General features: G+C 41.0%; 1 protein-coding gene across 6 annotated transcripts in view; it reads left to right on the top strand.

Annotated features, from left to right (window-relative positions):
* Positions 1–3,781: 3,781 nt before the first annotated feature.
* oxr1a (oxidation resistance 1a) overlaps positions 3,782–16,156 on the top strand; it is a 111,352-nt gene continuing 98,977 nt past the window's right edge. For 2 of the 6 annotated variants that reach the window (XM_060064761.1, XM_060064758.1), the window contains exons 1-2: positions 3,782–4,005; positions 14,034–14,117. In XM_060064761.1, coding sequence (XP_059920744.1) covers positions 14,101–14,117 — 17 coding nt within the window. In that variant the 5' untranslated portion in view covers positions 3,782–4,005; positions 14,034–14,100. Of the gene's footprint in view, positions 4,010–7,393; positions 7,498–8,062; positions 8,143–14,033; positions 14,118–16,156 lie in introns of those variants that run through there. The other 4 variants (XM_060064756.1, XM_060064759.1, XM_060064755.1 and 1 more) reach the window with 4 other exon arrangements.

The raw sequence follows: 16,156 nt of genomic DNA, 5'->3' as shown, positions 1-16,156 counted from the left end.
ATCTCGTAATCTTTACACAAACCCACTCATTCCACCAACAGGTTATGTGTGATAACTAGTATTGTCACATAATAAGACCCCCTAGAAAATGCAATGTTTTTCTGTCCAGGATTTAAAGGTGAAGTATTTGTGGTTGACCTATTATATATAGATTACCAGTGCCGGGAACTTGCGGGTTTAAACATTAAAGGCATTGGATGGAGGTATAAGTCAATCCCCACAGATTAGCTACTGTTTGATCCCTGAGCGTTCTGACAAGGGGATGGGTTTCTTTAGAACAGTAGTTTTAGTCTAGTGCCCATGGCACTAGACCATGGCATCAGCTCACAGGACGACTCTTTAGATCCTGTCGTCTTGAGGTTGCAGCCATGAGCTGATCCATGTCGTGTCATTCCCCTCAATGGAGCCGTTCTGCATCAGCACTAGGTTTCCACAACCAACAGTGGACCATTTTTGGAATTAAGAGTTAATATGCAGCAAAACATGCAAGAAAATACTATACCTCCCACCTCCAGTGCATGCATGTGCAACGGAATTGGTAATATGGGTACATGGAATATTCTGTCTACTCTGTGGTAGATAACAACTAGTTATTTTTACATTTCTGACATGTGTCTCCGTCCCATTTCTTATTTTTTACACTGCCTCCATAATTGATTGCACTTAAGTTTAGTAAATTTCACCTTGCATGCACGTAAATTCTCAAAAATACTTTTTTGAATATACATAAACATTTGCACACACATTTGCATGAAATGCAAATTCATACACTTATGCAGTATAAACTATGTGAGTGCAAGCACAGACAAATAAACACACACACCGACACGCACAGATGTTCATTCACACACACAAGTGGCCAAATAAACACACAAGAGTGCACATCTATATGAAATCAAATTCTAATTGAGATAACACAGAAGTCAATGAAAAGCCATTTCCTGTTTGCCTTATCGGCCTGTCACATGGAGCAGGGTTAACCAGGTGACACATCCACCAACGGCTGCCTGCATCACCCCAGGTCATCACTAACTGCTCCCGGCTCGCTCGGGATTGACATGTGGTGCTCATATCTCCCAACCAAGGTTTGCTTTATGCCTTTATTGCATCCCCTGGTTGAAAGGCCTGTGGTGCTCTGGTATTTGTGAAAGGAAAGAAAGAGACAGAAGTTCAACACATGCAAATGCAAATGAAACTGTACGTGCTTTTGAATGAAAGGTTAATTGTGTCTGATTACATCTTTCATTGTAGGCTGTAATCTAAGTTCTATGAAAAACAATCACCGCTGTTGCACGGTAACTAGACTTCAATGGGCTAATTGATCAAATGGATGGAATGAGTCGCTTATTTCGAATCACGTGATGGAATAAAAACATTGTCTTCTGAAGGTTATTCTAACTGTGGTCCTCCCTTCCGGCAGAGTGATTTCGATATCCCTTGTCAGACACCTTTAGTACATGACAAGCTTCACTGAAGGCTAGAGGGACCTGGAGCTGGCTGAGCATTGGAGGAGTATCATGGAGCTTTACTTCTGATGTTTCCAATCCCACACGTGTGAGAGCACCTTTTGTGAGAACAGAATGTACTACTCTGAATTTGTCCATGCAGAATTCATGTCTGAGTCACCACATCAACCACGAGTATTTCCTGATGAGAATAGGGTCGTTGTTGCTGGATATGTCTGAGATAACACATCTATTTCTTCCAATGATATTCACCACTTTTCCTCTTTGAATGAATGATGAATGATGTATATAAGTAATAATGAGGTTCTGCACCAGTTTGGGTACTTGACCACTCCAACTGGGGGGAACAGGCTGGGCCCAGTATCATGACACCTTATTGATCTCTTAGTTGTCCCAACTGCAATGAAGGAATGAAGAGGCAAAAAACTGGCTTCATACCATTCAACGTTGTATTGAATTTTTCAGGAACATTTGAAGTTTTTACCACAAATGCAGCACAAATGTCAATAAAGGGAACCATCGTTTTGGTTTTAGTTGGGAATACAAATTAATACTCATATACAAAGAGAGAGAAAGACCACCATTTCACATGTGGCTGTGTGTTGTCTGGGCTTTACTGTGTCTTATGTGTTGTGTCTATGTTTTTTCAAAAGCTCACCTGATTCAGTTCTAAAAAAAAAAATAACATCTGTCAAGGACGATACAAGCCTAACCTCTGACGAGAGCTGTAACCTGATCTCATTAAGACCATCTAACACTGATGCGATCAGTCTGAACAACAAAGCAGAACAATTATAAGGTTGAAAAATAGAAGCGATTAAACAGTCGGATCCAAGCAAAAATAGACCCGGAGACAGCGTGTTTTATATTCATCCGAGTTCTCTCCTGAACTGAAGTCACAAATTGATTTGTTTGCACGTTCAGCATTAAACAGCCACTTTCCACCCAAAAGAAGGGTTACTTTAGAGTTGCACTCTGCACTGTGGCAATACAAATCTATGGACCGTATCGCTTGCAAAATGTAATTCTAATGTAATAATTATTTCTCCAATTAGGAGGTCACAGGGTGAGCTGCTTGTTGTTATTGGGGCAGTGGTGCCCCTGGCCCCCTCTTCAGAACCGCCAGTGCTTTGTGTTAAATTATAATTCAATATAAAGCAAGGTACCCCAAGCCCTTTCACCGTAAAGGAAAGCTAGCTATATTTCTAAGGAAACCAGCTGTCTCCCTCAGTTATTTATGAGTGAGCTCTGGGGGTCTTCACGGGGGTAGGCGTCTCAAGCATCATTCTTCAGCCCTCATGAGGACTCCATGCGATGCTCATCGATTTGCCTCCTCGCTCGCTACCATCAATCAATACAGTAACAAGTCTTCATTTATACTTGAGAAATGCACTGTATCCAACTCAGTGAGCAGATATCTCTGGCTGCTGTCACTGGGACCAGGGGGAGCATCGGTTTCAACCTGGCCGTAAGCCTGATCTGCCCAACAACAATTGAATCATGAATGTCAAAATAATCGGACCAGGGCGCTAATTACCCAGCGCACACGTGACTATGCAAATATACAATTAAACCAGCTAAATGATTTTAGATACGCAAAACTTATGTTACTGTGTTTTGATGTCCTTGTTTATTTTTCTTTTCATTTTTATAAAAAGCTTATATATATATATATATATATATATATATATATAATAAAATGGTGTATAGTGATGTTGAATGTTGTGGGGTATTGTTGTGTCTATCTAGCGCAGTAAATCATCACTTCTCTACTCGAGCTGGAGTTCAATGAAACGGGTGGTGAAGATCCTGAATTATGGTGTTATCCCGGTCTACTGTAACGCAATATCCGGTCTTTTTCTTCCGAGGAGCTTTATTCGCCAGATAACTGTCCTCAGAGCAAGACTAAATCAAATATAACAAGAATAACAACAATTACTAGGAGAATGAAATATCAAATATTATTTATGGGCTGCTAAACCCATGTAACTGATGTCCCACCCTCTCTCTCTCTCTCTCTCTCTCTCTCTCTCTCTCTCTCTCTCTCTCTCTCTCTCTCTCTCTCCTCTCTCTCTCTCTCTCTCTCTCTCTCTCTCTCTTCTCTCTCTCTCTCTCTCTCTCTCTCTCTCTCTCTCTCTCTCTCTCTCTCTCTCTCTCTCTCTCTCTCTCTCTCTCTCTCTCTCTCTCTCTCTCTCTCTCTCTCTCTCTCTCTCTCTCTCTCTCTCTCTCTCTCTCTCTCTCTCTCTCTCACTCACTCTCCAATAACGCTCATTTGGAGCATCCCGTTCTAGGCGTACCGTCGTTCGATGAGAACGGTTAGGAGAAACCGTTTGGTATGTTCCGCTCCTCCCCTACTCTGCGTCTTAGAAATGGTAGTTTCTATTAGAAGGTCAAATGACTCTGCATGCCGGCAACTGTCAGGCTACAACAGTCCATCCCTGATAAACACAACACGACCAAACAAGACAAGAGAAGCTGGCTCCTGAATATGTTTGCAAACTGAACTTACCCATCGGCCGTACGACACTACTACGTAAAAGTAAGTACCCGCGTAGAACAAGCTGTAATCATGTTTAGTTTCTATATCGATGCACACACTGTCTTGGTCTTGTCCGGTCAGGCTCTGTTGTGGAGGTCTACTTTTTCATATATATTTTATTCTGAAATAAAACACGTTGCCTGAAACGCCGCTCAGTGTTTCTGCAAGGTGGAAGGACGCAGAATATGCTGCTTCTCAGCAGTGCTCGCCTATAACTGAATTAAAAAGTACACATTTGTCAGATATCGTGAGAGCAGGATAACAGGATATTTATTGTAAAATGAATGAATAGGACTTTTACAAACACATATTTCTCTCTTTCTCCCATACTCCTATGTTGCATTACGTTTGGTTGGTGGTGGTTTTAGCTGTGCTTAGGAAAGTGCCAACCTCAGCAACTACAGATCTCTCAGTTTGGAATGAAGATTAATTAAATGAGTCAACACTGTTGCCCGAGATGCATCCCAACAGAGTAGCCCATAGTCAATTACAGGATTGCGTAGCGCGTATGAATATCCTTCATGTTGCAGACAGCGCATATTCTGGCTGTTAAATGGGAGAGCAAGGACCACTTAATAGTTAATTACGGACATTAACTTTTTACTGAAGTAAAGGACAGGTTAGCAAGTAAACAGGGGATGTTAAGATGATAAGGTGTACGATCGCACTTTGTTTATCCCTTAAGGTAAATCGCACTTTCAATTCCAGCAGAATCAACATAGACAGAATCAGTGATCCATAAGATAAATTAAAACCTTTCATAAAACTTTTAAGTTATAGGTAGAGTAGCACTAGTACAAGTACCTACAGTTGGTCCTACAGAGCCAATTCTATAAATGTAATGAAAATATTTAAGATAAATATATTAACCCAACGAAATGTATGGATTGGTTAACAGAGAGCCGAGTCATTCAGTGGATATAATACAACCTTCTTGTGTTTGTTCAAGGTCAAAAGTTAGTTCAATGTCATCATTTAGAGCTGGAAGAGGTGGAGTAACTCCAACGCCAATGGGGTTGGAATCCCTCATATCCAATTAAGCCTAATATCCACTTAATAACCAACTGGTGGCAGATCATAACTTGAGTGACTGTTCTCATGCCTCATGTCCTTGTTTTATTTACACTTTGTTTCAGTTTTAAACCATACAACTGCTCCACTGCCCATGCTTTGGTTGTACAATAAAAACAATAAAAATCTTATTATCAACCACTTTGAAGGCAATATATTGATTTTAGATTGGCTGTCAAAATGCACACATGCTTATACACCCAGGCTGCTGGCTTCAGTGGTAGTATCTCATTATGCGCATACTAACTGATTATATTATTATACCTCTCCTCCTGCTTATTCAATGGTTGCCGTGTCCTACTGATCATTGCGTTGCGTTTCATATTGATAAGGCTAAACCGTTATTTGAAGCAATTCTTCCCATTCCTAAACAATGATTTGGGCATTTCTATTTCAAATAGTTTATCAGCATACAAAATTGAACATGAAGAATAGCCAGAATTTGATAAATGTGCTTATGATGATAAATTGTGTGTTTAGTCTTTTATATGTCCGTTGCTTATAACCCACTGCTATCAGTGCGATGCTCCTCTGTCATGTAACCAGCCAGTGATGGAACAGCTGCATTCAATCTCATCTCTCTGGGTACACTGATTAATGTGCACAGAGCTTCAAGGTAGGCCAGAGTACCCTCTTGCTACCCAGAGGAATACAAACATAGCCCAGAACCCCACTGTAATACCTCCCCTCACTTGTTGCCGGGCAGACTACTACAGATGCCATAATGATGTGGGGCTGCTGTGTTGAATTCTCAGCATTCAATATTCATGAGTTATATTATATCCCACTTATTATGTCATAAGATAATCTTACAAATCTTTGCTGGAGTTCAATTAAAAACGTATTCTCCAAAATGTTATATAACATTTTTTGAAAGTTATTCTTTTCATAAATGTTTTCAATTTGCAATGGTGGGATTCAGGCAGCATTCACACTGAAACTCAATCAAATTCCTACTCCATCTTTCTACATCGTATGCACGACATGGAGGTTTATTTGAATTAAGATAAATTTCAACCTGAAGTTTTGACAGCACATCAAATTGATGAATAATCTACGCCTAACATGTTCATAAAGACTGTCAAAGATGATGGCTTCTAAATGCATACACTGTACAGATATTCAGGGGAACAGGAATCTCCAATATAGTTGAAGGCAGAGTAGTTTGACCAAGGCCTTGTTTTGTTCAGTACAACGTGTAAACATTCATTGGAGCCAACATATCCTCGATACTTCCTAGAACGGTGGAATAAATCAAAGATGCCATGTCCCACATTCTTCCTGATGAGAGTCTGATGAAATTATTTATTCAAAGGATATTTGGAGCTGCTTAAGGAGTTTTATGATTAACTATCTCTACAGACACTTTGTATATGAGATGATGTTATGTCTCACCTAATTATCTACTATGCATAACTAAAATGTGTTTATATTTGCCTGTGATTGCAGATATTGTTTTTCTTAAAACAAACCATGCACTGCATTATGGATATAGATATAATGCATATGATCAATACAATGCTGTTAAACCTCAGCACTCTGCATGTACTTCACAGTAATATTCTGTATTTTATGCGTACATCTTTCTACTTCAGTCCAAAGGGTTTACCGTACAGACTGCTAGTAAAACATTCATGAAATGCAAAATGTTATTTTTTTAATAGAGAGGGAGATAGACAGAAGCCAGCCCAGATCTACAAGAAAGCAATTACGTAATGACAAGTCCTGTGGCATAGTGATTTATAGCACTCTGTTGGGATTCCAGGTATCCATCTGGAAGTCCTTTAACGAAATGAAATGAAATGAAATGAAATGAAATGACATCATTGTTTATAGGCTCGTTCTGTCTCTCTACCCCCCATCCCCTCCTTGATTGTAAGCCTTGTTGGTGATGAGCAGCCAAAAGTTTCAATCCAGTTTGATTTGCAAGGGTTTGCTGCGGAAGTAGCATGTCTTTTACCATGCCTGCCTTAAATACACCAGTGTGGAAGGGAATACCCTCCTACCCATTGAATATAAGACCTTTAACCTGCACTGAGTCGTGTGTTTTGTCTGCCTTCAGGCTATGTTGAAGCTCAAATCAGTTGAAACGGTGGAGGGACACATCCACAGTTCTCACAGGGAGATACAACCAAACGCATGCATGTTATTCACAGTTGGTTCCTTGTGGATGTAGCAGTCTTAGCCTGGGTCCTTAGCAGCTTTACATGCGTAGACCTAAAGTACACAACGTCATGGGACTGGCAGTGGATTAGAGAGGATTTGCCTTGTAAGCTACAGTATCCTAGCCCATTGACCCCCTCGGCCGAATGCCTCCCTCTTCCCACCCTACCGTTCCACAGCACAGCCACAACATTATAGTACGTATCCCTACTGCCCACGTCGCCTGTCTGATCTTAATCCAAATGACCGATTGTTAAGGTAAAGGATATTGTTTTTGTTGTTGTTGTTGTGGTTGAATAGATGTGCTTTATCATTTTGTGTTTTTAACAACTGGGGTAAGGAAGGTCGAATGGTGAGGGGTGTTAACTCCCGGCCAAAAGGTTCTGGAACCCAACCCCAACTTCCACATTCTACTGCTCAGTCGTGAAATTAATCTAAATACGTAGAGTAGTTTCTGCGGACTTAATTGTAAGTGGTCATCCCTTTTTTACTCATTTACATTTTGTAATCACATGGGTTAATCTACATTCGTCTACGGCTTGTGATATCGTTATATTGTCTAATTAGGCTTCAGTGGAAAAACAATTGCATGTGATTCTCCTCTTGGAATGTTTTCAAAGAAAGAAAAGTCATGTTTTATGGGCATTATTCTCTGTCAGCCTAACGTTATTCAGTGACGTGACTCAGCAGAGAAATATCCCTAACCAGCAAGCACAACCATAACTTAAACTGACAGCATTCTCGCTGCTGTATATACCTTGCCAAGAGCCAGTACTCTGGAAAAGCTGAAGTTTCCTCTTTTCGCCACTGTCATCTTCCACAGAGCCCACAACGAGACGTTGGGGCACACTAAGGGATAAAAATAGACGTGCCTGGGAAGGTAGAGAGACAGAGTTATCTGAGGTAAGCGGTTCAATCTGTTTCAAATCAGCATCCGTCCCTGCTTGTCATAGCCTCCCTCTCACTATAGAGCAAGCTAGTCATAACCTCACAGCTGAATAATGTACAGTGGTACAGGAATAACTGGCACTGGCAAGAGTTAATCGCGACCACAACTTTATAATAGTCCTAATAAGTTGGCCTATTATAGCATAAAGGAACAACAAACCTCAGTATCTAAAATATGTTAATTAATAGGAGGTAGATATATATTTTTATATACTGATACGTTGTGTTTGTCCTTTCAAATGTTTGAAAAGAAAATTGCACAAAGTAGATTGAGGCCAGGGGATAATTCATCAACAAGCTAATATGCCACTTTATGTTTTTGACCAAAGATTTAAATCAAGGCTTTGATATTCTTCAGCACTCTGCTGATAAAAGCATTGAGAGACACGTTGTCACTGGTTTACTCAAGTAAGTTTTCACTTATTTGATACTGAGAATCACATTTTTCAGACTGAAAAGAGGACACCAACATTTTAACTTGGAAGATTGGCGCACCAAATCAACATCCACAAAAGTCAAAAAATTGCAAAAGGTTATGAATTCAAATTCTGGAAAGGGAACAAGACTTTCAAGATCTCTCCGAGATCACCATATTCAAGAATCAAGATTTAATGTCCTCCAACCATTTAATCTAAAAACATTGCATCCACCAGTAAACAGAGAGTACCTCAATTACATTTTAATTAATGTGTCATTGCTATTTGCTGTATTGTTTGTGCGGGTGTTGAAGGAAGATGTTTGGTAATTAAAAGTTATTGCAGTGTGAAATTCTGCTGCATTCACTTTTTTAGATTGTCCACACGTCACTTAACATAGAATGTTAAGTGATGTTCAGCAAATCAAGGATGAAAGGTTAACCAATGTCCCATCTAAATAATAAGAGTAATATCAAATAAATACATTTCTAGCTTCTTTTTTTTTAGAGTAAGGGTGTGTCTATTAGATGTAAAACTTATGTCGACCCTGTTGTTGGAGTTGGAAGAGTAGCTTTCAAATATTAGAGTTATGCACATAAAATACAATGTGTCTAATTTTGCATTGATGACATCAAGAGTTTGAAATATGTATAGGGGCTGTATGTATGTGCTTGACACAGCAACATATTTAAATATGTATAACTTTGTGTTGCTGTCAAACACATTAGAGTCTGACCTTTTTGGCCAAACGATATAAATATAAAGGTAAACAAAAAGATATCAAATGATTGAGATAAGAGATTGCAACAAATGGTCAACTTTGTTGTCGCTTGATGCATACTGTAAATTATGTTGTTGGAAGCAGGTTTTGTAGCACACGTATGTACTTATTCATGTATAAATTAATTTTAATATGTCTAGATCCTGCTCTGTCAAAGTAGTGACTAATTTTTCCTGTCAATATTCAAGTGTATGTGCAACAAATCCTTATGTCCAACAAATCCATTCTGCTCTCCCTGCGACACAAGGCATCGGTGCAATTTACATTTAGATGTCTCTGTTTGCCCAGCCAGCTGCTCTTATCCGGGGCAACCCAACAATGACACAAAGGTGTATTGCAGTTTGTCCCCCGAGAAAGGCAGATATGATTCTCCTGCCTAGATAACAGGCACGCATCACCGCTATTAGAAGAGTGCAAATATGAGCGTCAAAAATGACTGAGAGGGTGTTTACCCGTTGCCCAGTAATTGACTGATCATTTGCATAATGGCATTGTGCTTCCTGCCAGGCTAATGTGACCCCTATTAGTTCGGGAAACATAGCCTGTATTTGTGTGTGTCTGTTTGTGTGTGTGTTATTGTGTGTGTATGTGTGTGTGTGGACTCAAACCAAGGAAAGGGATTGGCGCTGGGGGAAATAAGAGTGGTATAAACAAGGCTGAGGTGGCGTCTGCGGGGCAGGGCAACAGGGGGAGAGAAGAGAGGCAGAAGGAGGGGAAACGATGAGAGGCTGATGAGTCATATCACTGCAGTAGTCCCGGCACCCATTGAAATGCCACTGCAGGTGGGTACTTTTCAAAGTGATGATTGAATGTAATAATCCTTCTTTAGTCTGGATTCTCACCCATTTGTAGAGCCTCATCACCTCACATATAGGAGGAAAGTGTAACATTTGGTTCTGCAGCTGAATTCTTAGAGTTTGATTGTTTGGCAGACAACCTATTCTACTGTGTTTGAGCTGTTGGTGCTGAGCGGGCTCCCTAGGCTAACGATGCTGTCTGATCAATTGATGTTTTTTTCATCCTTCCCATTCACATTCTAGATTTAATCCAAGAAAACCAAAGCCGCTGCTTACATCCCTAACCACGTTCTTCTCTCTGGACTGTCATGCATAAACCCGAGGGCAGCTCGGAATACAAATTTTAAGTTAAAAACATTACCACATTCATCAAATAAACGAAACGAAATGCATGGTGTGGGGTAGAGCTGTCACAGATGTTGCACTAGGTCCAGACTCCAGACCTATTTTGTCTTCTGTTAGGATTATTGTTATTCCATAGCATTGTGGCCTGCCTCAGACCCGTTTCTTTAGGTAGCGGTTTCTCACTAGAACCAAAACTAATACTTAGCCATTGCGATAGCTACGGTCCTTGTGTCTTTCTGAAAGTTTCACCTCACCCCAATCCATTACTTGCTTGGATGCTGATAGTGTTTGTCAGTATGGTCTGCCCTACTACAGACAATTAGGCTAAAACACAAGGCTTGATTAACGGCGCTCGGTAAGGGAAACACATAGGATCCATGTTTTTCTCTACTCTTTTTTTCCGTGGAGGTGGCAAAGACCACCACATCCATTCATGTCAGGGGAACGGAAGGGCTGCTTCCCCTGAAGATGAGATGGAGAACAGGTGAGCACCCTGTTCAGAGAAGCCATTGCCACACCAGAAGACCATCTCAAACAAGAGACTGTTAATTATAGTATATGTGCCTTTGATATATTTTCCATCAATGTTCCTCACCTTCAAGTTGTCCATCCTTATACTGTTCTATAATCCTCAAAAAATAATAGTGTATTCGTTTAGGCTGCAGCACCCTGCCATCCAACCAAAATTGTCCCTGTATAAACGTTACCAAAAATAACTAATTCATTTGTTGAAAGCTGGGTTTTTGTTTTCAGGCAAGTGCGGGGGTTTGGTATATAGAGGCTGTCCACGTAATCATTTTAAATCCCTGCAACACTGTGACGAATGGTAGGATGAGCCACATTTTGGAAGACGGAAATTGTCTGACACTATGAAAGTGTCTTTCTGTGAACCCCCGCCTCCGGGTGACACATTTCCCTCAGATTAGAAAACCGTTTGTTTCATGAAATAGTTTGTAATGGGAACTTTTATTTATCTTTTTTCCTCTCTCTCTCTCTCTCTCTCTCTCTCTCTCTCTCTCTCTCTCTCTCTCTCTCTCTCTCTCTCTCTCTCTCTCTCTCTCCCTCTCTCTCACGCTCTCTCTGTTTACCTGTAGCTTTGAAGGGTTTGCTTTCTGCTGTTTACTCATTACGCATTACATGATAATATAGTTAATAGGGAATAGTTAATACTCGAGTGATGCAGATGTAGGTCAGGCCTCTCCAACACTCCAACACAGAACAGAAGAGAAGGCGAATTAGGTCACATTCAGGCAGTCGACATCTGACAGCGCGCACAACTCTTGATATTGTCTGATCGGACAGCTGTGCCTTTTGCCCTGACGGTATCTGACCTATGCTCGCCCAGCGGCTTTCCATTGTCTTGTTGTCACTTCTGGAATTCTATTCCTATAATCTTTAATCCAAGCCATTTTCATATTATGAAACGTATGCCATTCTTTGGACCTACTTCTGTAAATGTGAACAAAACTTAAAAAGGGAGATGAGGTCTTATTTACATGAACACTCTCCAATTAAATAAGGGGGCTGTCCAATGAGGTTAGTGTCGTGGAAACACAACATTTGTTTGAGTATGTTTCAGCACGTTGTCGTAGTAGAGGGGTTCTACCTAGATGAAAGTAAAACTCGCATGATGAATGAAGTATAATAGTGAAACTATTTAGAAGGCTATCACGCGATCTGCCGTTTGTTCGAGAAGCAACTGATTCTTAAATCTGAACCGGTTAACAAAATTAAGATTACATGGTATATGTGTAGGCTGTCTGTTGTTATTGTTATGGAGGTACTTTCTCATGACTCATTACTGGATTTAGACCGCTTTTCGGAACCTGCTTTTCTCAGAACAGTCCCTGAGAATGAAACCATATTGGTGGTATAAAACATCTAAGGTTTACTGTATATACATAGAGGTGAGTGACACACTTTTATGACTGTGTTTTTCACACTTCTTTTCTTTCATTATAGAATACAGGTAAGATTAGTATTATACTTTCATTATTTGCATAATATATAATAGTTATATTTATTTTAAGCATACAGTACATTTCTCCCATATTGGCCCCTCCCACTTTACCCTAACCCTAATCATCCAATGTTGCCTGACTCACTTTACATTGTTAGCCTTAACACTAGGGCTGAATATCTTTCTTTATAGACTGTTTTCAGAGGGAAATGAGCAAGTGGTACGGGTCAGCTGAGGTGGCCTCAGACGCAGGTGCCGGCACGTGCACGGCACGGTGTGCGCGTGCACACCTTGGTTCCGAGGCAAATGGTAGAAGGGGCCCAGCAAGTGGTTTCAATCACTCTGGTCTCCTTTTCCCTTCTCCCTTTCCCTCGCTCCCTCTCTCCCTGTGGCCCTCCACTCATCTCATTATAGACACAGGGGTGGTGGACGGGGGGGTTGAGGAGGCATAGGCCTCCACATTAATTATTGAGCCCTGTCTTCTTTTCCTCTAACTCCTCTAGCACTGGCTCTAATAACCTTTACATGAAAGAGCAGGGACTCTCGCCAAACCCTGGGAGCCATTATATAGGGTGGAGGGCACTGCGGGCTGCAAAGAGAGGCTTTGGGGAGTTTAACAGTGTGACTTGCATTATATTATATATATATATATATATATATTTATGTATATATATATATATATATTTCTGACACAAGCATGTACCATTTCATTTTAATAGAATTTGAATTGTCTCAGTTCTTCTGCCCTGCTCAATGTGATGGTGTGGTTAAGTCCACACTCACGTTTGCAATGTGGCCGTTCATTGAAATATCATTTTCATGGTGGAACATATTTGTTCCGTCTTTAAAGGGGAAGCCTGTACGATTGTTATTGCATAATTTGCTTTAAATTGACGATATGTTGTACAACAGGTTATTGGACTTAACAAATGAGACCTTGCTGTCGCTCTGCGTTGTGTGGATCAGCCTCCAGGCTGATTTATTTGAACCGGGCCTGTGAACTTTTTTCCGAACTTCTTAATTTGAACGTTTGTTCAAGATTATATCTAACACATGTTAATGATTGCAATCGTTTCAACCCATTGTTTCAACCCAACTGTGCTTTTAATGAGTGAGCTCCAGCATGCTGCAGTGCAACTACTGGCCAAAGGGGCCACTAATGAGAAGGAATATTTGATTCTCCCACGGTGTCCCTTTAATACAGTAACCGGTATACTAATTTAAACTATGCTACTATAAATGCCTAATCCATTTCAGTTACCCAGTAGGTAGAATGTTTTGAGACTAATAGACTTTTGCCATGGTGTATCAGGCAAGGCTAGTGCAAGCAACTTGAGGGTTCTGCAATTCTGTGATGTTAATTGTGTGCATGTGTGTGTGTGTGTGTGTGTGTTTGTGTGTGTGTGTGTGTGTGTGTGTGTGTGTGTGTGTGTGTGTGTGTGTGTGTGTGTGTGTGTGTGTGTGTGTGTGTGTGTGTGTGTGTGTGTGTGTGTGTGTGTGTGTGTGTGTGTGTGTGTGTGTGTGTGTGTGTGTGTGTGACCCTGCAGGTTTGAAGGCCTAGCCTGAAGTCTCGGAGATCCCTCGACCTCTGCTCTGAAGAACAACACTGCCAAGATGTTCAGCACCAAAAGGTCAGCGAGATGTCACTTTTCCTCTATTCTTTTCCTCCTGTGAGGAGTAAATACTCCTCACAGGCACACTCATGTGGTGGTTTGACAGTTGAATGAAGATTGTTGCTATTTCTTTGCCATATTTCTTTACATCTAGGAATCAATTATAGTTAAAACCGAACTCCTATGTATTTACATAAATGCAAAAACAAACATACATATTTAATATGTTCTACAATCATGATCATTTACATTCAGGAATTCACCTAGGGAAGGACGGTGCCTTCTTTAGGTGGGAAGGCATCTAGGGAACATAGAACAATGTAAGATTCCTAAAGTTGCTTCTTTAAATATAAATGCACATCATAACATGGATGCATTCAAGTTTTATTTATTGTGTGTGTGTGTGTTCTGTAATCATTTTAAAGAGAGTGAGATGAATAAACTATGTTCCCGAGAGCTAACTCAGCACACCATATGACACATATATGCTCCTAACATTACTGCCATGCTGCAGACGCCTCGAGCTTCAAAGGCTTTCCTAAACCTATTCATGTTGTTTGCTGAATATGAAACAATGCGCTTTTTTCCCTGGTCCTTCTAAACTGCTGAACTCAACATAAATGCTGGGGAGATTCTGTTGAGCTGTCACACCTCATGCCCCTGCCCCTTGCCTCTGTGATTTTTTTATATAGTCGTAATATAGTTCAGTGCAGTATTTTCCACGTCTTTACTGCTACACCATATGCATACATGGCCAGTCTTTAATTAAAGTAGACAATATTGAACATTAACGTGGCATATCGTACATTGACGCAATACTTTTCCCTTTGACTTTACAGGAGGTAGCCTCTAACGATGTATTGACCATCTTCATTCCTGCTCCTAAAACAGCAGTCCTAAAATTCAAGTTATTATTGGTAATTTGCTTCACAAATACATTGTATGTATTTTTTGGAAGATGCCCAAATGGAGGAATGGTCTGATATCATTGATGCCCACCCATACCGTTATCACTAAAATATCTTACTCACTCTGGTCCTCTTTATTAATAAAATAAGGCATAACGGAGGCATGGTCTGCCCCTAAAGTGTCCAGTGCGAGGCATATCTTGATTTCTGAGTTCTGTAATAAGTCCGAAGGATGTCAAAAGATGTCCATCAAGTCAGACCAGGCCATACCAAAGAGAGATAGTTATGTTTGTGTCAGGGTCATCAATCACACAGTTTCTCACAGCTTTTGGAAAGTCTCAGGGACAGGAACTGTTATGGCACCAGCAGTGGCAAGCTTTGGTGGTTTCCTGTCAGGGAGATCATGGTGAGATGTCGTGAAGTTGTCAGGAACACACCCATAATTGCTTTCACTGGGAGCTGTAATGAAATTACCGCAATATTGGCGTTGGTCTCATTAGTGGAGTGTGGCCGACCAAACAACGTATTTTGCCCAGACTTACTGTGGCATTTCCACATGAGCGCTGACAGCCCTGAACAATAACTCTGCGCTGCTATTAGTTAGCCTGGGAAATGTGCATGAGCACGATACACAATCATGAGACCTGTTGGAAAAGTACCTTATAGCCTGGCAGAGGATTACTCAGGCACACTTGAGGATTCATCACCGACAACAGCACCAAAAAGCAGGCTATTCGTTGTTAGCGATCACGTCATGGATCTCAAGGACAGCTCTGACCTTGGCATGTTCTTGCACTGCAAAGGCCGTTGACAAAGCATCAATTTACCCTGACCCTCCCTCCCTGCCTCCTTGACCCGCGACGTGATCAATGCGCCACATGATCGGAGTGTTGATTACACCGGGAATGACATCACGGACACCAGAGTGCTAACGGGACAGATTCTACATCGACCCGCCCGCTGATCTTGACCCTTGTAACAAGTAATTGTCATTTAGATTTGTGGCTGTTGGAAGCCCCAGGCTTTGCGCTTGATAACTTATGCATGCAAGGGGTAAAGAGGGTGGAGAGGGGTCTCCGGAGAGGTGGCTAATATATGCGTACATATGCCCTGTGGAGCCCTGGTGGTCATCCACGCTCTTCAGCCACC

This window comes from Gadus macrocephalus, chromosome 11, assembly GCF_031168955.1.
Source record: "Gadus macrocephalus chromosome 11, ASM3116895v1".
Classification (NCBI taxonomy): Eukaryota; Metazoa; Chordata; class Actinopteri; order Gadiformes; family Gadidae; genus Gadus; species Gadus macrocephalus.
Note: the sequence above shows the minus strand (reverse complement) of the source record. Positions and strands in the feature narration are given on the sequence as shown.